This window comes from Trachurus japonicus, chromosome 6 (genome assembly GCF_045865225.1).
Source record: "Trachurus japonicus isolate A0001 chromosome 6, Traja_1.0".
Classification (NCBI taxonomy): Eukaryota; Metazoa; Chordata; class Actinopteri; order Carangiformes; family Carangidae; genus Trachurus; species Trachurus japonicus.
In genome coordinates this window covers 28,795,082-28,819,792 of record NC_140912.1, presented here as the reverse complement: position 1 = coordinate 28,819,792, position 24,711 = coordinate 28,795,082, and the positions used below count along the sequence as shown (strand labels likewise).

The 24,711-nt window shown below is 44.0% G+C and overlaps 1 protein-coding gene across 1 annotated transcript; it reads left to right on the top strand.

Moving 5' to 3' along the window:
- kitlga (kit ligand a) lies at positions 1-23,373 on the top strand. Its single transcript, XM_085780140.1, has 10 exons — positions 1-350; positions 17,254-17,364; positions 17,722-17,778; positions 17,946-18,098; positions 18,188-18,368; positions 20,524-20,556; positions 21,613-21,716; positions 22,072-22,178; positions 23,172-23,241; positions 23,334-23,373. The coding sequence occupies exons 1-9, from the start codon at positions 336-338 to the stop codon at positions 23,203-23,205; spliced, it is 795 nt and encodes a 264-aa protein (XP_085636266.1). The 5' UTR covers positions 1-335; the 3' UTR covers positions 23,206-23,241; positions 23,334-23,373.
- The last annotated feature ends 1,338 nt before the right edge of the window (positions 23,374-24,711 follow it).

Genomic DNA, 24,711 nt, shown 5'->3' with positions numbered 1-24,711 from the left:
GCGCTGTCGCTCTCCGCCGCTGCTGCTGCGAGCCTGGATCTATGTGCTAGATAGATGGGCTAGATGCAACACGTCGTTAGCCTACAGGCTGCCGAGCTGCTTCAAAGTTTGATCTCCAGTTGAGTTCTCCGGTCACCGATTTTTTTGTGGAGGGGGGGGGGTTTGGTCTTTTTTTTTTTCTTTCTTTTTTTGTACTTCTTCTTCTTCCTCTGCTTGGATACTACTGACTTAGGCATTGGATATGTGCACACAAGATGATGACAACCCCTTTCCTCCCCGTAGAAGTAAAATAAAATAGGCTTTCGCACACACTGGATTTACTCCTGTCGTTCCATATGAAGAAGTCAAAAGTAAGTGTTATTTTCTTTATTTGTTTTTTGTTTTTACTTGAGGAAATTAACAGTTGTGTGTGTTGTGGTTGTGACGCAGAGACACGTTTTACTGTCAAACTTCACCAGTTTAGTTCACTCATGTTTCAGATAACAGAGTCGCTCTGTTAAAAAAAAAAAAAAAGAGAGATGAGCTGGCTACTGGATGTTATCACGTCCAGGCTCCTGAACGCACCACCTGTCCCACAGTTTGTGCAGCCTGTCCCACGCACCCACGTTGTTTCTTCTCGTGGTGTTGGAGCAGCAGCAGCAGCAGCCGCAGCAGCAGCCTCCTGCCCCGATCAGTGCGTGTCTGAGCTGCGTTAATACAATGAGTGGAGAGGAGGAGAAGACGCTCTCTCTTTCTGCTCCTTGCGTAACTGTCCCTTCTTTCATTTTTCTTCTGTTTGCTGCATGTGAACCGAGGGGAGTTAGTAAGTTATTTAAAGTGGAGCTTCATTTCTAACTTCAGGGGAAAACGCACGTGTCTGTTGCGTGCAAGTGATTCTTTTTTTCTTTTCTCTCACTTTCTCTCTCTCTCTCTCTTTTAATAATAATCGATAATTCAGCCATAATTGATCCATCCACCTCCTCCAGTCTGCCTCAGATCATTAGCAGGTAAATTAAGCTGCTGTTAATCAGGTGTGGAGGAGCTCAGCTTGGCTCTTTGTGTCCACCTCATACCTGATCATTATCGATCCACATTTATTATCTACCTTTCTCATCCAGCCGCTGCCCTGCCCTGCCTTGGCCGCCGGCCTGGGCCGCGCTGCCCCCCAACCCCCCCTCTTCCTCAACCCCCTCCTCCCCTCAGGGCTCCTCGAGCGGGGCCGCGTGTGTTTTAAGAGCGCTGCCTGCAGGGCCAGCAGCTTAGGCTCCGTGTCTGCGCCCTGACACCGTAATCTGTGGCCTGTGACAGGCTGACCCAAAAAAAAAAAATGTACAACGTGACGATCAACAACCACCGGCTCCAGTTTTCCATGCAGCTTCCTTCCTCTCCGTGACATTAACGAGCGAAATCCCAGGAATTACTCACATTTCTACATTCCTGCAGCAGCAGCAGCAGCAGCAATCAATCCTAATGTGTAGGTGGTGGTGGTGGTGGTGGGTTTGATCCCCCATCTGTACTCAGCAGGTGATCACCCCGGGGCAGCCAACTCCCACTATTGATCTGAAACACATTTTCTTTTTAAAAAAATTGGAAACACTCTCTTCTGTTTCTTGTGTATAACAAGTTGTGTCTGTGGAATGGAAACTGGTTCACACAGACTTAACGTGTGTGTTGTGTGCATAAGAAGGTGTGCAAACTAAATTTAGGCAGGTTTAACCTGCATTACATCCTCCAGGCTGTTCAACTCCGCCCTGCCACATACTGTATGAGGGGTCTCTCTGAGCTTCTGTTTAAAAACTGGATGATGATGATATTGATATTGAATTGATAAGACGGTGTGTGTGTGTGTGTGTGTGTGTGTGTGTGTGTGTGTGTGTGTGTGTGTGTGTGTGTGTGTGTTTGTGCACGTGTGCATCTGGGAATGAAGTCTTTGAAGTTTTCCTGGATGAAGGATGGGCATTTCTGATTTCTGCACCCACCCACCTACCCCCATAGCTGCTGTTTCCTTTATGCTCTTTTAATCAAGTTAAACAGTGAAGTTGTGCTGTGTGTGTGTGTGTCTGGATTATCTCACACCTTTCATCTTTTATTCCGCGTCCTTGTCACAGCTCTGTGTGCTTCCTACCGTCACGTAGTCGCACGTAGGAAACAATGCAGAGGATTTGCCCACAGTGGGTTTTTTTTTTATTATTCTGGCATGTGCCTGGAATTTAGCGGAAATATGGAAAAGAGAAACTTAAAAAAAAAAAGATAATAATGTTTTTCCTCATGGATGCAGTGCAGATGATTAAAGCCTCAGATGTTTCCACGGAGATGTCAGATCATTGGTAGCGACACGACAGTGTTTTCTTTGCCATTTGTAAAACCAAGGAATAACATATCGACTGTGATTGTTCACCAGGGGTCTCTGAACAAGCAGTGGCATAGAGGTGTGTGTGTGTGTGTGTGTGTGTGTGAGAGAGAGAGAGAGAGAGAGAGAGCGAGAGAGCGTGTCTAGACTTTTTACACCTCCACAGAACATTTGGCACCAGTAGGGTGCACTAGTTTCCTGATGCCTGCAGTGCTGGAGAAACCAGTCGCCTGGGGTCTGTGGAGAAACACCAACATGTGGTTGTGCCCCCCCTTTCTCCCCAAAAACATACACACACACACACACACCCCTCCCTCCATCCCTCCATCCATCTCTCCCTCACACATGATGAGCGTTATTTACTGCTGATTCAGTGGCAGGACTCTGGAGATATGGGGTCGGATAAACTGAATCATTGAAGAGAACAGTTCACATGATGGACTGAGATGTTTACTGGTTTCACATGGGGGAAGGGTTGGGGGGGCGGGGGGCGCAACACTGAGGCAGGTGAAGCGGACTTGTTTTGGCGCCCGCTACGATTTAGCTTTACACACGGTGCAGCCAGAGGAGCCGGCTGTAAATCCACAGGCTGGCTATGGCTGCTTGCATAATGGAGGCTCAGTTTGCCTTTCGCTGTTTTGCTGTGGCCTCTGACACACCAGAGAACCCCCCACACCCCCACCTCAACAAATATTCTTGCACAGGTAAATGGTGCAGGCTGCAGAAACAATCAGTAGATGTATTATGTCACATGCACACAAGCAGTGAGGAGGCGAGGTGTTGATGTGTCACAGTTACACTCTCCAGCGATGACAGCTGAATGAATTAGTCAAAGGCAAATCTGATCATGAAGTTTACGCAATAGAGGCTTAATTCTGCCGATCAAATCTGAGGCCGATGATGATGATTCGTTTGAATGAAATCAGAAGGAGGAGGAGGAGGAGGAGGAGATGAAATCAGAGCCATCACCACTACGTCGCAGCGTGTCTCGGCTCCTCTGAAGTTCAGAAAACACCTTCACATTCCTCCAGGTTAATACTTCACGGCTGTCGACCTGTGAACATCAGGGGTTCATGTTGCTTGAGTGAAAAAAAGAAAAGAAGAGGAGGTTTCCCAGAGACACTGACAGTTAATAATAATACCGTTGTCTCATCTTGGACAGAATATTTCAGCAGCTCGCCTCTCAGTGATGAATGTCCTGAGTCTGTCAGTGCTGCATATCAAGTGGACCCTGTGACTCATGCTCTAATCACATCTCATGCCTGCCTGCACAACTCACTCACAACTCCCTCACTTTCTGTTTTGTGTTTTTTTTTTATATCAAGCATCACAGCCGCCGTGCTACCGTGCATCAGCTCACACCTGCTGGAAACCTGACGTGTTAAACGAGCCGAATATTCCACTCAAATTTGATCAAGATCTTTTTATTTGCTGCAACACCAGACGTCTCTGGAAACCCCGTTTGACGTGCCGATTTCCAGCTGAAGTTCAGTGGGATGATTAACCATGTGATAACTGTCACCAGTCGCCAAAGGCCACCCGGCTCATCGGTCACATTGATCTCCAGGGTCATATGTTATTGATAAAACTGTGCGATCCGTCCTCAGAGTGTGGACACTCCTCAGTCTTCAGAGCTTCCTGTGAGATTTGCAGAGGTCTTGTTCACAATCAGATGCAGAAATCATATTTTTAACTGTGGAGATTTTCACCAAGACAAGAGTCCAAACATTTTAAGGCCTCATCTCTACTGAGGAAGGGAAAATAGCCAAAAGGGATGTTGTAATTGACAAAGCCCCACATAGTTCAAAGCACCGTTATGGAAAAGTGAATTAAGAACTTCCTCGTTCTTTTGCACACAAAGCTGAGGTTTGATAAGGAAATATTTTGCGTCGTCCCGCTGCAGGAGGAAACAGGAAGTATCTTAAGCCTCGTAAGAAGGAACTGTAAAAAATAATTATAGTCTAAACCTCTGTTAAATATTAAAGGAAGCTCAGCAACGGTCGGGGATGGGTTAGTCCCCGGTGATGCAACAGCACTGCCTCTTAGCTGATTTGATTTGATTTGATTTAAATGGAAATCATCAAGATAAACAAAAACATGTTCGCCCACAGAGTGTTAAAGGTATAAAGAGTGGTTCTCTGATATAAAACGCATTGGAGAGTCACACTCTAAAATATTAGCTCTCGCCTTGCGAGGGTGAAGAAAACAACTGTAAAGCAGGCAGGATCCATAAAAAGCAACAGAGAAGACATGGTTTTAGTTACAGCCGGGGCCTCATGTCAGAGAGGAGCCGGTCTGCACAGCGGGCTCATGCAGTCTTACCTGTCTGACTTTACAGCAGGCGTGTCGGTAAAGCGAGGAGGAGGAGGAGGATTTCTCAGGAAATCTGCGGGTGACAGAAATGACTACTTGGAAATCAGGTTGTTGATTCGCGTGACTGACCACCGACGAGAACTCTCGTCACGAAAGACGGGTGTGAAGTGAGTTGTTGGCAGCACGTTGGCAGCACTGCTGCAGGAAACTTTTTAAACTTTTTTTTCCCCCACCACCCTGGCGTGTGATCCGTTCAGTCTAGGTTCGTTCGGGTTCGTGAGGCAGTGAGTGAGTGAGTGGGTTGAACATGAGTTGGGAAATCACTGTCACATGGATGCGGCACCCGACCGGAGCCAGTTCTGATGGGTCGGTTTGTGTGGTGTGAACCAGCACTCCACGTTGATAATGTTTTTGCCCTTGCACGATTTATGAGTCAGTCTCACTGTGACGTCCCTTTTAAATACTTTTTTTTTTACTGGATATGATGATTTAAAAGCACAAAACACAGGACTTTTATCATTCCTGTTTCTAGCTTCTCAAATGGGATTTTCTATTTTTTCCCAGTTTAAATCATTGTAAATTAAACATTTGCTTTTGAACTGCAGGTCTGACAGTCGCTGTGGGAGCTGGGATATTGTTATGGCTATTTTGAACCACTTTTTGTAGAGTGCTTGTAAAAATGTTCCACAAATTATTATAAAAATACTGAAAATTTTTCTTTCTCAACTCTGAAAACAACAATGGTGCTGCAGCTTTTCCAAATCACACATCCCTTTAACGCCCCCCCCCCCCCTTCAAATAAATCAGGTCCAATTCATTGCACTCACACTGCACGGTGTGTTTCTTTCTCTTTCTCCTTCCCGAGGGGGTTTGATTGAATCACAGTGAGTGCAGAGACCACAGCTGCTAATGTTAGAAACCTGGCAACCGCTTCAGCAGGTGCATCGAGGGTTCATGTTAAATATTCTCCTCTGCGGTCTTCTCAAGTGGCAAAGGAGCACGGATGTCGAAAACGCTGGACTTTGCGGTCCCTGCTTGGGGCCAAGAGACACAGTGCCGACCAACAGGGCTCCTTCATAATGAACCTCTTTGCTGTTTCCCCCTCTCTCTGTCAAAGCAAACAGTCTGTCAAAGATCAAACCACATTTCCAGTGAGTTTGAGTTCAGTCAGGAGGAGTTTGTGTGGTTAAGTGGTGTTAAGTCGGGTCAGGGAGGCAGTTTACGCTTTCACATCTTTGCATCAATGATCACTTGTCACACGAGGAGCGAGGACTCGTCATCTGATGGAGGCGATGACATGCGAGGCGGATCGTGACGCGATCAACGGTCGTTCGATTTAACGCGCCCGTTGCCCTGTGTGTGTTGCGAAGGCCTCGTGTCTGTGTGATCGGCGTGCTGCCTTAAACTCACAATTATTAAAAAAGCTCGAGGTCTCTTCAGACATGCAAGACTGAGCACCACGACATCCACCGACACACACACACACACACACAGAGCAGAGCAGAGTCACAGCATGCAACTGACCGAGCAACCATTGTCCCAGGGCCGGGGCCAGGGCCATCTGGGGCCGGGGGGCATTTTAGATGAGTTAGATTTTGAGTGATGAACACAGAACGTCTTCATGCCAATTAGTACATCTGCAGTTTTCCACATGATCTGCTCTTAGGAACTGCATTAGTCATCTCGGCTCTTCGAGGAACATCACAGAGATATACGTCTTTTTTTAAAATTATTATTTAATTTTTTCCTTGCAGCCCGCAGCATGTGTTGTGCAGTCATGTAAAACAGCTCCCTGTGGATTCAAGCGTCGCTACGTGCTGTCTCTGTTGGTTTTGGTGTGACTGGGCTTGTGATTTTCAAATGTTATTTCCTGGACACGGGCAAAGAAATCTTCTTCTCTTCTGTTTTTTTCTTCTTTATGTACGTACTCTCAGTATATTTTTCAATACATTCCTGTAAGGAATGTGCTTTTCTACAAACCCCATGTTTTTGTAAAAAGAACCAAAGAAGTTCTCATTTCAACCGGTGTAACGAGCTGCCAATGTCGGATAAAAAAAAGTTGTTGTGATTTGAAGCAGAAATCGTCTGACGGAGGAATACGAGGAGAGGGGTGAAAATTTGAGACGGTGGAAATGCAGCCGAGCCGTGGGTGAGAACTTGTGAGGGTAAAAACTTGGCAGGGCGTCTCTGTAAGGGAATCTGGTAAAAAAGCGGTTGCACAACATCTAGCTTTCCATCCTTGTCCAAGCCAAACCCACCACTCCCCCCAACTCTCCCCACACCCCTACCACTGCTGCAGCTATCTGTTGACACAGTAACTGATGTGGTCTTGTAATGGGACTGCAAGCGAGCTCATAAAATACAGCTTCTCCCTCCCAGAGCGTGCAGTCATGAGATGTGTTTTATCTTCACTTTCTAGCGAAATCTGGATTTTTGATCTGCAGATGATGATGATGAGTCGTTCAGATCAACACATCCTCCAGAAGAGGCAGCCTCGGAGCCTCGGGAGGGGGAAGGGGAGGGGGGTCGGTGGTTGACTCATCGCTGAACAAAAGTGGTGAAAATAAAGCTAATTGTGTCCGTCCGAGTGAGTCGTCATAACGACATAACCAATTCTTCGATTACGCGTTGGGGCTCCCGGGACGACAGTAATCTGATTAAAGTCACGGCTCTGGATCAAACCACACATGTCTGGAGGAAACAACAAGAGATAATAAGATCTCATCTAGCTTAAACAGGAAGTAGGAATCTCTCATATGCCTCCCACCCCCCCAAAAAAAGAAAAGGCCCCCGTTCTCTGTTCCCATTGTTCCCTCTGCTACATTTTTATTTCTGTCTCCAGCATTAAAGCCTCTAATTCTCTCCAGCTCGCTGACGCTTAGATAATATTTGGTTAAAGACAACAACATTTGGTACACACTAATCTCTCAAACCCTTTGTTTAACACAGCGGGTGTTCCCTCTAATTTCCACCAAAGCCTGAGTGAGATCTTTTCTCATTGCATTTTGTAAAGGTTTGTGTGTTTCCTGTTTTTCTCTGCAACATATGCTCTGTCAAACAAAAAAACGCACACACACAACAAAAGCAAAGTGTTTTCATGTTGTTATAAACGAGCCATTTCTTTGTTGTTCAGTGCCGCTGCTTTAAAATTTATAGCTATCTATAGTGTGTGTGCGTGTAGTTGTGTGCGGCAATGCCAGTAAGTGGTTTAATGAACCTCAGCCCTCAAGGTCTCGGCCTCTGTCCGCTCAGCTGTCTGTGATTTCTTCAGACCTGCACCGCTTTACCCAGAGGTCACAGGCCGAGGTCATCCTCCCATCATATGATGATGATGACAAACATGCATTCATAATTCAGTATCCAATTAATGTCTCGCACCGTTTCCCTTTTTTTTCTTGCTCATTTGTGTGTGTAGGGATGCAGCGATCCAAATCTGCAGGATCAGGTTTGGCCGGACGCCAAACTTAACAAGTGGATCAGGTTTCAACCAGATCCCTATAAAAGTAAAAAAAAAAAAAAAAGAAAGAAAGAAAGAAAGAAAGAAAGAAAAATCATTATAAAAGTTTTCCGTTCTGCTCTAAATTAGATTCATTCTGCCATGACTCAGGCCTTTGACTCATCATGTAAACCCAAAATTAATTGATCCAATCCTGCTCCTTTATGATGAATATTCTTTGTGCAAAAACAATGATGTGCAAATGCAAAAGCTAAACAATATGTACGTTTAAGTTTTAAGGCTAAGCTAAGCCTGCCTGGGAGGCATTTTTGTTATTGTAAGACAGGGAAGTTACCCTCAGCAACGGATGTGCCGCCCTGCTGGGAAGCAGTGGCAGTTGTGCATAAAGCGTCACATACCTGGCGTGCCTGGAATTTAAGTCCGTGTTTCGTAGTGAGAGATTACATCGCGTTTTTGAGGACGTTTACAACCAGCACTGACGTCATTTTACGCCGTGATACAAAGCTGCGTGTTTTTCCTCTTCCTCTTCCTCCTCTGTGGCTCTTGTCTTTTCTCGTTGTGTTGCATGTGTTTGAGCAGGCATCTGCCAAGAAAACCTCGGGAAGCTCGGAAGCGCTCGTCTTCAGCCTTGTCATAGCAGCAGACTTGTAATTAGTGTAATTGATAACATTAAAAATGCATTCCATTTAAATGAACTCTACTCCATGGATGCTGGTGTCGTGCATGCTGGTCTACTAATGGAACACTTGAAAGAAATGGAGTCATCATTAAATCAATGTGTTGCAAGTTTTTCCAGCTTTAGCAAGTTAAGGTCATATGGAGAGAGAGTGATGATACTGAATCAATGCTCGGTACCCAGAGCTTCAGGATCAGGGTCAGTAGCAGTAGGTAAATAAAACCTAGAATAGCAGCTGATGTTGTTGTCGTCTAACTGTGCATCTGCGCTTTCACGCGTTTTGAACATTTAAGGTCCTGTATTCTTTGCTTTTCTGTTTTTATTGATCTGAAGGTTTGGTATGTGTCAGAATGTTATATTGAGATATTTTTGTGGTTTTTGCTTCTCTCTGGAGCTCTAGTAACAACAGGAGAGACGGTTCTGGGCCTTTCTTCTGATTGGCTGACTGTTTTTGGGCTGATCCAATAAAAACCGGAGCAGATAGCAGAATGAAACACTGCAAATCCTTCAAGTGTTGGTTGGGGTCGTCCAGGTGGTGGGCAGGGCTTGTTTGACTGCTTGGTTGTGACATCACAAAGTCACAGGAAGTTCTGACGGCTGGTTTTAAGGCTCTTTTTTTAATACAGGCTGTAAGCATTTCTCTCTGGACTCAGGCTTTGATACTTTCACAGTATTAATATCAAACCTGCTTTATAACCACAACGACACTTTAATCTCATTTCATACAACTCCTCCTCCTCCTTTAATGGCTTTCAAAAGCCTCCAAAAGATAATGATTCTGTGTAATGTTTCTTTTTATTACACTCTAATCACCAACATGCAGAGATAATAATGATGACTGCAATAATTTCTATTAATAAGAACCACACCAGACTTGCGAGACAAAGCACCTCTTAAAAGTCTGGCCTGGCCACACCACCACTTTGACTCCATTATTATCAAGGTAATTTTCCAGGCTCCTCAGTCTGTTTGCTGTAAGTGCTTCTCAGCAGCAGACTGACTGAGTGATAGATACTAATCTGATTTACATGTAATAAGGGAACTGTAGTTGCTCAAGAAGCCAGTGCAAGTCCAAGATTTAAGTCAGTGTACTTTGCGTGTTATCTTTCAAGGTAAGGATCTTGGTGGAAACTGTGTTGTATAGCTCGGCAATGTTTGACTGAACGGAGCAGCATGAAAACACACATTGATAAGAGAAATACTTATCTACATAGAGTTTATGGAGTTTATGAGGCAAAATATGTTTTTTCCTCATTGCGCTCTTTTATGAACAGTTTATTCACAGAGATGTTAAATATTGACGTGTGAATGTGACTAAGGTTCATCCTGGTGACCTCTGACCTGGTGATTCGTCGCAGTCTGGTGTGGAAGAAATGCGTTGGGTTTTTTGTTTGTTTGTCTTCTTCTTCTTCTTCTTCTTCTTCTTCTTCTTCTTCTTCTTCTTCTTCTTCTTCTCTTTGAAGTCAGTAAACAGCATAAAGCAGAGGGGAATGTTGGCACCATGCAGCAAGGGAGTGAGTAATATAAACAAAAGCAACAAAAATATTGTAATTCATTGTTTTCCAATTGGGGATTAGAGTGGGAGAGGCTTTTACCTGCCAACACACAGTGCAAAGTCACTTTTTTCTGGTCTGAAAAATCTCCACAGAAACAAAAATAATACCTGATCAAAGGGGAAGAAACAGATTTCTGAAAGAAACGTTATTATACTTTTTAAAACCAGTGGTTAATCTTAGCCCGGATCAAATGTGGAACATCTGGACAACAGCAGCCTGGCATTTTCTTTGCACAGACTAAATCATCTGCCCTGTTTTAATCCTCATTATGAAACATGGGAATTTACATCACATGGACGTTTTCGAAAATTCAAAACAATGATCTCGGGCGAGCAAGAAAGATAAAATATCCTCCCCACGCTCTGACAAAACAGGCTGCAGCAGTGTTGCTATGGTTGGGGCTCATGTCATGCAAGGTCCTGTGTTCTGCTTTTATGAGATTATGTGGTTAAGAGGACCACGAGGCCGCCGGTCTGGAGAGCCTGTTCAGCTAATGATGCCTCGGTTTCAAAGTGGTGGTGAAAAATGAGACAGGGGGGATAATCATCCTGGGCATCAATATGATGAGGGAGAGCAGGCTCACAGGCCTCGAGAGCTGTAAATGCACCTGACGATGACGGAGAAGGGCTTCAGGGTTGCACATGACTATTCAACTCTTTCTCTCTGCTGAATAAAAGTGGGTGATTTGCTTGTATTTCGGGCTCGTCAGCAACATTAGGGTCTATTTTCAGCCTGGGAAACAGTCTCGGGTCCCTCAGTCGGCTCAGAAAGTGTCAGGGAAACATCCAGAGTGAGTGAGTTGAAGTCATCTCCTCTCTTTCCTTTTTTTTTTTTTCTCACTGAAGCCTGTTGTTTATTGATATGTTTGGCCACGGACTGTGTGTTGGGAGTCCATAAGCATTCTTGGAACTTGTAGAAACAAGATCTGTTTGTTTTTGCATGGGAGTTATTTCATCAAGATGTTTTCCCATCTTTTTCCTTGTTGAAAGCAGCCCCCTACGATAAGATCGGCATAATAGTTCCACTTTGCATCTCGGATTAAACAAAGTATGTGATACTTCATGTGTGAAGAGATATGTTTGTTAGAGAAATAATGCAGCCTCTGAGTTGTAAGCTATAGTTTGCATGGATGAAAAAACAATATTTTCATATTCTGGAAGATTTCAAGGTCCAATAATCGTCATTTCTGCATCATAGTTTAGTAAAATCAACAGTCTGTAATCTATATCAATTTATAATGTCCAGACTGAGCAAACATGCAAATACACTGTACAGAGGTTATAAATCTGACATGACAGGACTAAGGGGAAACATTTGCACTGACTGTATACAAAACTGTGCTGTGCCAAAGCCTTGTAAATGTTGGTGTAGCAGCATGAAGACGAGGAACCACGCTAGCGGAGGAATGTTTCCTTTATTATCTAATCCCATGTATGGTGGCAATCAAGGCTTTCTTATAAATATTACTTTTTTCTAAGAACACATGTTTTTTTTTTTTTCTCTCAGCGATGCTGCAGTGTAGCTTTCATACCTGGAAGCCACCCATCACAAGCATACTTGCTGCTCCAATACAACAAACGACGACGAGGATCAGAGACTCCTCGTGCCAACATTATCATCATTTCTGCACGACCATGGGATAGTTAGGTTAAATTGTTTCTGCAGCCTTCGTAACGAAACACAGCTTTCACAAGTGGAATCGGTGTCTGGTGTGATAAATGTGATTGGAGACACATTTTAACAGCCAAAACAATTTGGGAAAAGCCAGTAAAACAGCTTTTTTACAACAGCCAAACAAATTGAAAAGGTCTGCCGCCGCAGCAGCGCTTCCCCCAGCCAAACCATGAAGCTGCGTTCAAGTCGTCGTGTCCAGTGAAGTGTTTCAAATGTCACAGACAAATCTCAGCCATTACATTGCTTACACAAATATCACACACTGCCACAGCTTTGGCAGCTGCCAGCTGTTGGACTTTTAAACCAGCCAGATGTTGTTGTGCATGTTGTGGATTGATATCAAGCGAAATAAGACTTTAATTTAGGGTGGACAAATCTGTGACGGTTTGTTCTTCATTGCAGGGAGAGGTGGTGGCAGTTGTTACTGTACATCTACGAAATGAGCCAGGTTTTGGGTGTCCAGTGGTTCTTTTCATGTGCACCTGATTTATTGCCCTTGTGTTTTCTGACACTGAGCTGAAACCTAACACTTAAATCTAAAAGTTTGATCTTCAGACTCCATGTTGTGCCGTTCGCTGCCTCAAAATTAACATTTCTGTCGTGCAGTAAATCATGGGATGAGTTGGGACGGCCACGAGCCTTCGCAACATTGGGTCACGACCGCTCTTCACATGCAGCCCCCCAAATCCCCCCCCCCCCCCGAACTCAAACTGAAGTTTACAGCTCGTCATCTCGTTGTGTTTCCCCCCCTCCCACAGTTTCCGACACAGTTTGTTATTGTGATGGTCCGACGTCTTGAATCCACTGGAAAAACCTATGATGAATGGATTCATTATGTGAGAAGTTCAACAACTCCATTCTTGACTCCTCAAAGATATTTAAATATAATTAGATTATAAAACAGCAGCAGTGGCCGTATCTCTGTAGCTGCAGCTGCTTCACAGTGTCGCTTCAGACCGGTTTGCTTTCTCCAACTCCTGTTTATCTGCAACTTCAGTAGCTAACCAACTGGTACTGTGTGTGTTTGAGGAGTGTGTGTGTGTGTGTGCATGTGACTACCCTGATGCAGACTTAACTCAAAACTGACCAGCAAGTCGACTTTTATCAGCTTGTTCTGTCTCCTGTTTTCCCTCCTGCCATTGATTTTTTTGTAGTTTCATTCTGGCTGCGCCTCAGATTCATTAGTCTCCGCGCTGCCCCTCTGTTTGCACGATCACACCTTTAACCTCAGCAGGAGTGTGGAGAACAGCGAGGCGCCGCCACAGAGCCAATCAATCGCCCTGCAGATGACAGCGTGGGGCTACATGAGCGCGCGGCGGGAGAAAGTCCAACACGAGTCGCCCAGACTAAATCAATACTGCAATAGCTTTAAGGTTTGGCGTGCGAGGGAGGCGCTGAGTCAGCGGGGGGTCTCTGAGTCTCCTGTGTGAAAATCACGTCAAACTAAAAAAAATCAAATGTCTGGGGGATTTTGGAGCCAAAATGACAACACATAACTGGTTTGGGAGTGGCAGCACCAGCACTCAGCCTGTCTCTTGCATGGTTTCAGCTCTGACCCCCTTCTGCATAAACCAAAACTGGCATTTCTGTAGTTTTTTTTTTACTTCTTTCTTGCATCTGTGAATATTTCATTTACAGTCTGATGTTTGTTTGACACGAGGCGTGAGTGGCCGCCGCCACTTAACTCAGCCTCACTCCCTGAGTCGCCCTCTAAACAAACTCTTACAGGAGTTAAACTCAGTGGTGTTGAGTGAATTTTCCTTTCACTGAAACCAGATGTGTGCGTCAACAGAGATACGGGGTGGATGTAAACAGTTACCGCTGCTTTTTTTTTGTTGCAGCTTGAAGCCGTCACTTTTACTTCTGCCGATTCATTACTGTCATTAAACTCTCGTGTTGCTCTCAGACCGAGCCCTCGCCCCCTCTGCTTGGTTTTCCCTCCTGCTGGCAACTCTCCCTGTGCACACACCTGTTCCCATTTACCTAATTACCCCCCCCTTTGTATAAATATATATACTGTATCTGCCTGCTTTGGCTCGGCAGCTGTCACATTGTGTATGTGTTCATTGCCAAGCCTCTGCAGACTTTTGTTTGCCTGATTAGCGTCCTGGCTGCCACCCCTTGCTGAAGGACCACAGGTCTCTGTTGCAGCTCGTTGACCACCGTGACCGCCCTGAATCAGATTCAAGTCGCTAATTCTTTCCTCCAGAGCGAATTCTGGGTCTGCTCCCATCTCCTTAAACTCAATCATACAGTCTTATGCTCCGTCTTGGCCGCTGCATTCCTGCAAAGAATGATGTCGGGCACTATTATCCCAGCACACAAGGCGATCTCAGTCCGACTGAATGCAGCGCCGTCATTCTCTATCTGCATGAATCTCTTGGATATACTAGTATCTCCTCATCATTTGCACCTTAAATGTTATCCCTTCCCTTTGGATGGATGCATCTGCCAAACAAGTGAATGTAAATGTTGATACGTGTCGGACTACACGGAGGAATCACATGCACTAATCTGAGTTAGAGGTGTGAGACACTGATGTGCATTTGAAGATGAGATAATATGAAAACTATTTGCAGGGTGGGAGGGTGAGGAAGCTGGCACGTAACTTTGTTCTGCAGGATTGTACAAAGATCCCAGTGTTGGTTTTGTCTGATATTTTGTGTGTGTTTTTTTTTTATCAACGTACGTACCAGCTGAACAACTTGAGCTTATCTGGGGCGTCGTCTCCCATTTCATTCATTGTTATTCTCCCGTTGCAAAGAGCGATTCCCAACATGAGGCTGAGGCATAACTGATGAGTTACAAGACGTCTCACACTTTTTTTTTCTGTTTGGCTCGTCGCCTGCTTATCAATCCCGGTCCCCTTTTTGCCATTTAAACACAATCAGTTTTGGTCGAGCAGTAAGAGGCTCAGGCGGAATTGAATTACATCCCATCTGCCCCTTTTTTACATGCTGCTCTTCCTTCGGCCTTTTCCTGCTGTTGATGGATCATTGTTCCCGTCTCTTCCTGTTGTGGCTCTGCCTGATAAATATAAAGCAAACGGGAGGAATTAAGGCAGCCGGAGCTGGAGCCTTGAAGATTTTGATGTGACTGATTGGAGTCATGAACAGTAGACTGAGGAGGAGGAGGAGGAGGAGGAGGAGGAGGAGGGGAGAGGGGCAGCAGGGGGGAAAGTATGAATGTGTTTAAGTTAACTAACAAGTTGCTGCAAAAATAACAAGCATGGTCTTGAACGCTTAAATAAACTACAGAGGAAACAAACAAAACAAAATCCTGTTGTACCAGTTGAAGTGCCTGAAGATTAGACATGGCTCAACTCACTATGATCCCTCCTCATTTGTGAAAGACGACACTCACTTTCAAGGTTGCTGAATTGTTTTTCGAGTTAGTCCCCAGCAGCTAGCTAGCTAGCTAGCTAGCCGGTCCTGCAGCTTCCATCAAGAGTAGTGTTGTGTTGTGGGTATGTTGCATAATACTGTGAGATTATCACAGAGAAGTGATATGAGGTCAGGCAGATGAGTGACAGGGTGTGAAGTGTACAGTAAAGTCAGCACCATAAGGCCAAACCACAGGCTTGTGATTCCAAACTATGAATGGAAAGAAAAACTTTGCATTGTGTGGCTTCTGTATGGATGTAGTGTTTGCAACTGATGCATGTAAACATACTTGTGCAACTCTGTCCTGCATGCCCTAGTGTAAAAGAGGGCAAACAAGGACTCAGAGAGAGAGAAAACATGTCCCTGTAGTGCTACTTGTTTTTTAACAACTTTTCATTGAAGTGTAATTAAACGCACCATAGGGGTGGGAATTTAAAAAAGGCTGTTGACAGATCACTGTACCTGTCATTGTGCAATATGCTGTTAAAATGCTCAGGGCTGCTCACCAGCTTCAAGCCATGATGATGATGATGATGATGATGATGATGCAGGTTCTGCATCAAGATATTATCTCACTTTCTACACAAAAACAGTTGCGTCTCTGCTTCACTGAACAGAGACACGTCCCAACGTTTTGATCTCTTTCCCTGCGTGTCACAACAGCGCCGACCGCGCCGGTGACAGGCAGAGGATTGTGTTCCTCGCTGAGAGTCGGCTGGTTGCCAGGTTTTACTGACAGCACCTAGAGTGTGGCTCACTGGAGGCCTGGAAAGTTGTTGTTCTGATCAATTAAAACACAACTTACAAGATGATGGGCTGTCACTCTTGAAAAGCTCCAGTCAGGCGTGTGAAGGGAATCTTGTGTATAAGAAATAATGTTCCCTGGTTAAAGGCTCGTGGTCAATTCTTTCACTTATTTGTTACTTAAAGGTCCCATGAAGTTAAATTTAGGTCGTTTTTTTTTTTTTTGTAAAACCTGTGAAACCAGAGGGTGGAGATGTATTTGGATCTTAGAGCCGCAAATATCTCCTAAATCTAACATTTATGAGTTAGTTATAAAGTGAATCTATCTGATTTATTGCCTCCAGTTGATCTTTCCCTGGTCGTCGTTAAATGCAAAACAGGGTATTTACACCTGACTGGCACCAGACCTGCGTAGGGATACTTTTATCATCAGTCATTTGTAACTCTTCTTGCTGTGACAGGTCTGAAGTCTAAGTGTCTGTGTGGTGTAAACAAAGCATATTATCTCTTAACTGGTACAGTCAACACTTGCAGTCTAAGGTTTCTTCCATGGGAAATGGCGGCATCTCTTTTATCACTTAAACAGAACATAAACCTATATTTGAAAAAAACAAAACAAGAAACCCACACATATTCTATTGCGCCTATAACTCAAGAGGCCCAGTGTGAGTGCCAAGTCATTCTGAGGGCATATGGATTTTACCATGTGGCTACATCAGACTCAAATACACAAACAATTAATTTGTCAAAACGACAAAAACAACACCCAGTGCAACCACAGCGTTCTGATAAGCAGTCGCTTTAAGGTCTGTGGAGTTTCAGCGTATCATTGCTGACGTTCTTCACACTAAAGGCCGCTTTGTGCCTCCGATGTCACTCTAGGGTGTTTTAGGAGAGTCGGAGCTGCTGGACGTGACGACCTCGTATGGGTTGATGTGATGCTGTCACATGCACAGCCTTCCGCTCCCTCTATACAGCACCGTCCGGATGTTTGCAGAGCAGCTGCTCACTCCTGCTTATTGTGCTGCAGCTCACAGTTTAAGATTGTTTTCAAAGATCTATATATGTAGATATATATTTTAGTTTTCTAAATGTCTTTTTCTGCCTTTTGTGATCTCCAGATTTGGATACGCCTCTGTGTCCATTTACTGCTGTTCATCGCGCTTGGGGTACATTCAAGTAAATTTGACGTCAACCCAGTGACAGATGACATCTCTAGACTCTCTGTTTTGGTAAGAAATGTCTTTTTTTATTGAAACCTGCTAAGCTTTCTGTAAGATACTGTACAGATGTTGCAACATTCAGATGCATTGATTATATTACATGAACATGAACTCATAATTTAGTTCATTATATATTATTGTACAGATCAGATGACTGTGTGTTACACATTGCTGAAGTGACTGAACCAATCATGGACAGAAGTAGGAAATACATGACGATGATCATCTTAGATACCACGTTATTATCAAAGCTGATAGGTGCAAAGGTCAAAGGGTGAATGTTGCTGTTGTTTTAATGTATTTGAATGTGATTTGTCTGCTTTTTAATGTTTTGCTTCCTTCCTCTTCTGTCTTGTTATTTTGCAGAGACAAAACATTCCTAAAGATTACAAAATTCCTGTACGTTACATTCCAAAAGACGAGGTAAGATATTATTGAGGTTTGTGTTTTTTTTTTTGTTGTTTGTTTGATTCAGATGCCTTACAATCAGCGTTCCTTCAGAACTACTTGTTTTTACATCCTCACGCTTTTATTGTTCTCAAGTGCTGTTGCTCATTTCGCGCCACTTTTCTTCTCTCCTTTCCCTGCAGGGCGGGATGTGTTGGGTAGAATTAAACGTCTTCTACTTGGAGGAGAGTTTACAAGGTTTAGCGCATAAGTTTGGAAACATTTCATCCAACAGAAAAGATATTAGCATATTCATCCAAATGCTCCAAGAACTGCGGCTCGACATGAGCCGTCTGGTGAGTTCCTGCCCCTGTACACCAACCTGCTCCTGTTGGAGTCTGCACACAGGATTAACTGTTTGTTTTTTTTGTCTTTGTCTTTACAGGAGCTACTCATGTACGATTTTGAGTGCCACTACAGGGAAGACAGGTGGCAGACGGCGCGATACTTTGACTTTGTCAAAGACTTCCTTTTAGCTGCACAGAATAGAGAAGCTTCAGATGACTGTGAGCCTCCTCCCTGTCCCACCACACCATACACAGTAACAACAGAACAATATTTAAAAGGTGAGAGTCTGTTGTATGTGGCCTGCTTTTGCAAACAGATTCATTGTAATCATTACAGTAATAATAATGCAAAAAAAAACACCAGAGAGAAGGCGGTGTTAGTTATCATCACGTTATAAATGCAGCATGGGGTTTTTAGTTATTGTTTTAGAACGGTTGTGCAGCCTGGAAGAACTCTTAGAAACCCGCCGTGTGATATCTTTTGTTGCCGGAGCCTCCAGGTGTGAGCGGAGATCGAGTCGCGACAGTGTTTGCATTTCGCTCTCTTTGAGTTTGGATTTGTCTCTGCGTGTTTCAGAGGAGCGATTGAAACCTCAACGACAGCATTTCACCTGATAAACGAAGCGAAATCTACAGGGGTGTCGACATGTGGGACGGAGCCATGTAACATGAACGTACAGCTCTGATCTGAACAGTACATGCCACATGTTCACATCCGCTGTGGGTTAAGATATAGAGGTCAGGGGAGCTGATTGCATTACTCGTATGCAACAGTGCATTTGATGATGATATCAGAGAGTCTTAGATCCACAGTACAGATCGGTGTGTGGGGAACAAAAGCCGACCCGTTGATTGTCAGCAACGAGATAAGATCGACCACACGGCTGCCAGCTCTACGTGTGATTTGTGCACTTTCCTTTTTTTTTTTTTTTTTTTTGTATTAGAAAGATAAAAACCTCGTCTAGACCTCACATTGGTGCAATGAACATTTTTCATATAAACACCAGGAGTAGCTGAAAGTTTACTTTGGTATGTATTTCCATTTCTTCACAGCAGAGGAAGTGATTTTTTTATTTAAAGGAGGAAAAACAAAAATTCCCATAAAACCTGTTTACGTCGAACTCTGGGGGTGTTCCAGAAAGACCAGAGCATAGATTCAGATGAGACGCTTCACCGTCGAGAGAAACCATGTATTAACATATTTTCAAAGATGTGGGTTAACCAGCTATTTAGGTGTTTTAAATGGATAGTTCAACATTTTGGCAAATTGGCCCATTCCCATAATCCCTATAGTCAAAGCAGTGCAGTAGGTTTGTTACCTTTAATTATCAGTGCAAGCTATTTTTAGAACGGCGGAGCAGAGCCGTGAGCTGCTCAGAGCTACGCTACGGAGGTTAATGGGATTTCTTGGTTTCCCTCATCAAACTCATCAAATACACAATCCAACAACTCCAAAAAGCTCTGGTGGACAAGTTGTGACCTGCACATTCACCACACTATGAGATAATAACAAAACTGCCCCTGAAGGCAACACGCATTAGCGGTTTTGCATGAATTTACCTCAAAAGCAAGTCTTGTCTCGTATCGTACCGTTATTATCTCATGCCGTGGTGAATGTGCAGGTCACAACTTGTCCACCAGAGCGTTTTGGAGTTGTTGGATTGTGTATTTGATGAGTTTGGTGAGGGAAACCAAGAAATCCCATTAGCCTCCGTAGCGTAGCTCTGAGCAACTCGCTGCTCTGCTCCACCATTCTAAAAACAGCTTGTACCGACAACGGCAATGATCCTACTGCTATGACTATAGCGATTATGGGAATGGGCCAATTTGCGAAAATGTTGAACTATCCCTTTAAGTGTTCGACTGTAGAGGACATTGTAAAAACCGCTGCCACCCTCTTTGGACCATTGTGAACAAACGGGCTCTTTTTAGGACAGATCTCTTGTGGCCCTGTGCTTTGGAGAAGCTTTTAATCCAGGAACCATTATTTTCTTCACAAGAACTTTGCAAGATAAAAAAAAAAAAAAAAAAAACCTCAAAACCGTCTCAGTGCTTGGACGGCCCGTGGAGACATGGCTGAGTCACAGGACTGAGGGAAGATGTCCCCAGGCAGCGCATGTGAAAAGGAAGAAAGAGCCGAAACCGGATTGTATACGTGTTGATTACAGAGCAATCTTCCAATCTTCCCAAGCGCTTTGGCTTTTCTTTGCCGGAGTGGTCGGATCAGATCTTTTGTGTGTGTGTGAGTGAGTAAGAGAGAGAGAGTGTGTGTGTGTGTGTGAGAGAGAGAGAAAGAGAGGGGAGGGGGTTAAAATAAAAAAAGGCAGCGTTGAGGTAACTTTTTAGCACCTGACAATGAAATGTTTTCATTTTTTTGCTCGTCTCTTCTCGTAACCCACAAACTCACCAACTTGTCTCTTCTTCTTTTTTCCAGTATCACCCACGTCCAGCAGTAAAGGCAATCCATGTAAGTTAAGTTTGCAACTCGCAGTGTTTCTGAGAAAAAACAGGTGTCAGATCTGTGGTTTGGTTTGTGAAGCTGGACCAGCTGGTGTGTCAGAGGCGGTCGTTTCTACGGACAACGCTACAGTAATCTGCCTCATCCTCACAGAGAGAAACAGACAGAGAGGGAGTAACGCAGCTCGTTCCCTCTAGCTGCCCTCACTTGATAAACGACACTCCGCGGGGCAAATTCCTCATCACGTCCTGTCTCGTGTCCTCTTAAGTTTTTTTTTTTTTTTTTTTAAACCATCTCTACCTGTCTGGGTTTGAGACCCCCTGTCCTCCTCATCCTCCTCCTCCTCCTCCTCGGGGTCATGTGGTTTGTGAACAGAGAAGCTAACAGTAGCACAGTAGCCTAACACTGGGAAGGTGGGATCAACTTCCCAGTGTGTGAACCAGCGCAGCAGAAGCACTGAAGTCACATGATGCAATTGGTCTTATCAGATGGAAAAACACTGATAAAAGATTGTCCGCAGGCAGATCACAAGAATGTGGTAATTGGATATAACTTTAAAGCCCCCCCCCCCCAGCAAACCAACCTCCCCCCACTCGCCCACCCTCCATCTTCCCTCCCAGTTGCTTATTGGAGGTTTATTTCACCGTGCTGGATGTCATCAAGCTAATTTTCATGTTTATCAGCTAAAACTGGTTGAAAAACAAAAAAAGTAGTGAGTAAGAAGGTGTATTAAACATAAAAGATCCAAAACAGAAGTGTCCAGAGGGGATCGTCATTAAGGCTAATCTGGAAGTGGCTCTGTATTTAAAGGACCAGTGGTTTACTCTGATGTTTTTACAACAACAGCTGCGAGCGACTCAGTGTTTTATTGTTGCGTGTCGAGTTCCAATGATTGGACAGATCGGGCAGCAATTATCAGGAAATACTAAATGACAAACTAAACAACAAGCTGGTTATTTGCAGATGTTTTACCTTTGTTGATTTATCTTGTTTATGCTGAAAATCACTGAAAATCCTAATTATTTATATTTTGTAATAATGTATTCTCTTTTTTTTTCTTTCTAGTCGGGAATTCGGAGGCAAGATTCCTGCCCGAGGTGGTGGAGCGAAGCCTTCTCTCCTTACTCTTCATCCCGCTCCTAGCCCTCGTCTTCCTGCTTGTTTGGAAGGTGAGTTGACCTTTGACCCGCGGCACTAAAGTGTGTTAACTTCCTGAGGCGCTGCAGAGATACGGCTGTTTGGCCCACCGTTTTTTTTTTACTATCGGAGGAGATAGCGGCTTTGTTCCATGGAATTTACGACGGGCAGCGGCGACAGCGGCAGGCTTTCAGATTCCTGCAGATGCTGTGCAGATTGTGTTGATCTCTGTTGTGTTGTGTTGTGTTGTGTTGTGTTGTGTTGTGTTGTGTTGTGTTGTGTTGTGCTGTGCTGTGCTGTGCTGTGTTGTGTTGTGTTGTGTTGTGATTCCAGCTTCACTTAGTGATATTTACAAGTGACTCGATCCATTTTGTGCACCCGAAACAGGTCCGGTCACGGAGGAACGAGGAGGATGCTCAGCAGAATCCTGAAGCAAGTGAACATTTCACAGGAACAGAATGGACTGCACCTCCTGTAGACGAACCATCAGAAAAGTAAGCAGCTCGGTCTTTTTACTCTTGTGCATGCATGTTGTTTCTCTCAACCTAAACGGGTGTGAGCAGAGGAAAGAATTAGAAAGAATTGGGCATTATGGGAAGTGTAGTATCGGTAGGTCACGGTTTGGTTTGGGCACAAAAAAAAGACTTAGAATCAGCAAAATTCAGAGAAAGTTCGTCATCCTGGTTTCAGTGATGAACCGTTACATGTTAAAGATGTGGAACGGCCCGTTTCACATGTGTTCTACTGATCCTAATCCTGATCCGTCCGTCCACCTCAAACCTAAAACCTCCTCCGATCGCAGGACTTTGCCCCGAACAATAAAGTTTAACAGTGTCGTAACACCAGCGTGCACAGACAACCTATAAAAGCCGCGTTTATTTCTTTACAGGAGGAGGGATGAATATTAAAAGTCGTGAACCTTTAATCCATTTTCCTCTTCTTCCCGCTGCCATAACTTTCACCTTAACATGTATGAAGTAAATTCACAATCACAGCAATGAAGCAAGGAAACGCGATTGACCGTGAGGTTAAAGCGTGACGACAGGCCTGTTGGCGGTTCACGCATCAGCCGGCTCTCGCCGATCTGTCAGCCACGTACAAAAAGTGAGAACACCACGGGGCGAACTTTGACCTCTTGCTGCATCAAGCTGCTTTTCATATGATGAGCATCAAAGCGCCGTCATGTGGCTTTGAAAGCTGTTTTTTTTCCTTCTTCTTCTTCTTGTTAACGAGACTCAGCGGCAGTGACGAAGCTCCGGCCTCAGTGAGCCGCGTTCATAAAAATCTCAAGCTGTGTTTGACCTCGGTGTGATTTTCTTGAAGCGCAGTCACCAGGAACTAAAGTGTGACGAGGCGTTGAATGCGTCTCTTCACTCTTATCATGTGAAAAACCTCCCAGAACCACTCAGCCGTTTAGTTCTCCTTCTCCTTCTGGATGATGATGTTTGCCGTTTGTTTCAGCTATTTTATTTTTTTCTTCTCCACAGAAACAAGTTGAACGTCGTCAGTGAAACAGTGTAAAACTTTTTAAACCTTTAATGTTCTTCAGCGTAATTGGTAAGTTTCTCCTTTTCAAAAAGGTTCAAATTGACTCGTTTTACCGTCCCTCAGCTTCTAAATCCCTTCTCCTTACACTTTTCCCTCCACAGGGCTCTATTCTTTTCTCCTGTTGGTGTCCAAAGGTGATGACAGACACGAAGCTGAATCCCATGGTGAGATCTCAAAGAGGTGAAAGGCCTGTTTTCGAACGCTCTCCAAGATTGACAATGGCAGATTCACGATTGTTTCCAAGACCAAGATATTTGTTTTTCTCTCCTGGTTCAATCATGCCTGCTACCGTATGGATAAGCTTGCATTTCTTGTAAAGTAAAGACTGCTTTAACTCAACCACCCACCCCCTCAGAATGCTTTTTTTTTTTTTTTTAAATAAAGGACAAGTGAGATTTTTTTGGCGGAGAGAATATATACAAAAAAAAAGAAAAACCACCACACCCATCCTCGACCCCACCCACACACCCACACTGTGGCTCCTGCCCATCGTCCATCAGAAGCTGCTGCATCAAGAAACTCTTTTGGGGGGAAGGGAAGAGACAACAGAGTGACTATTGAGATAATCAATGACAATCAGTGAAGAGGTAGAGGAGTGTGAACGGGGCACGCTGGCTGTGACCTTTTACCATCAGGCCGCCTGCTGCTGCTGAGGCGGCAGGACCCAAAACATCTGTTTCTGTATGTAGTTTGAGTATTTCTATCATGTCTGTGGTCTTACATTGTACCATATCCATTCTTGGTTTTTGTGCCTTGTTTGATTAGTGCGATTGATTGACTCCATGTGTAAATGTCAACAACAAAAAAAGAAAAAAACACAAAAAACTAAAAACTAAAAACAAGCCTGTCTATGTTTCTGTGTGGTAGCAGAAAGTGGAGAGATGATTTTACAGGGCAGATTAGAATAATCTCACCACAGAAACCCTGACAGATATTATCCCCCTCTCCTCCTCTCTCTCTCTCTCTCTCTCTCTCTCTCTCTCTCTCTCTCTCTCTCTCTCTCTCTCTCTCTCTCTCTCTCTCTCTCTTTCTCTTTTCTATTAAACTCAAAACAGTTTAGTCGGCCCTGGTCTGTGATGATGATGATTTCTGGAAGACAATTTCCTGGAAAAGCAGTGCTTCAGTTATGTGGGAAAAAAAATATGTATCAGCAGAGAGCAAATCTGCACTGGTTGTGACATTTCTGTCCGCACGTTACATTTTTTTTTTTTTTTTTTTTTTTTTTTTAGCCTTTGTAACCTTTATTAGGAAACAGTTCAGTTGGTAACTCCGCTTGTTTCATGTGTATTTGGGACTATATGTTTGGGAATTTTTATTATAGGAGACGAGAGTATATTGTGCTAAAATGAATCTGTGTTTGAGAAGAAGAAGAAAAAAAAAAGTATACCACATTGGTGTTCATATAGTTCAGAGCAACAGTACCTTTCAGCATCAATAGCTGGAATTCTTTGGTGTGGTAAAGTATTGTTTGTTGTGTTG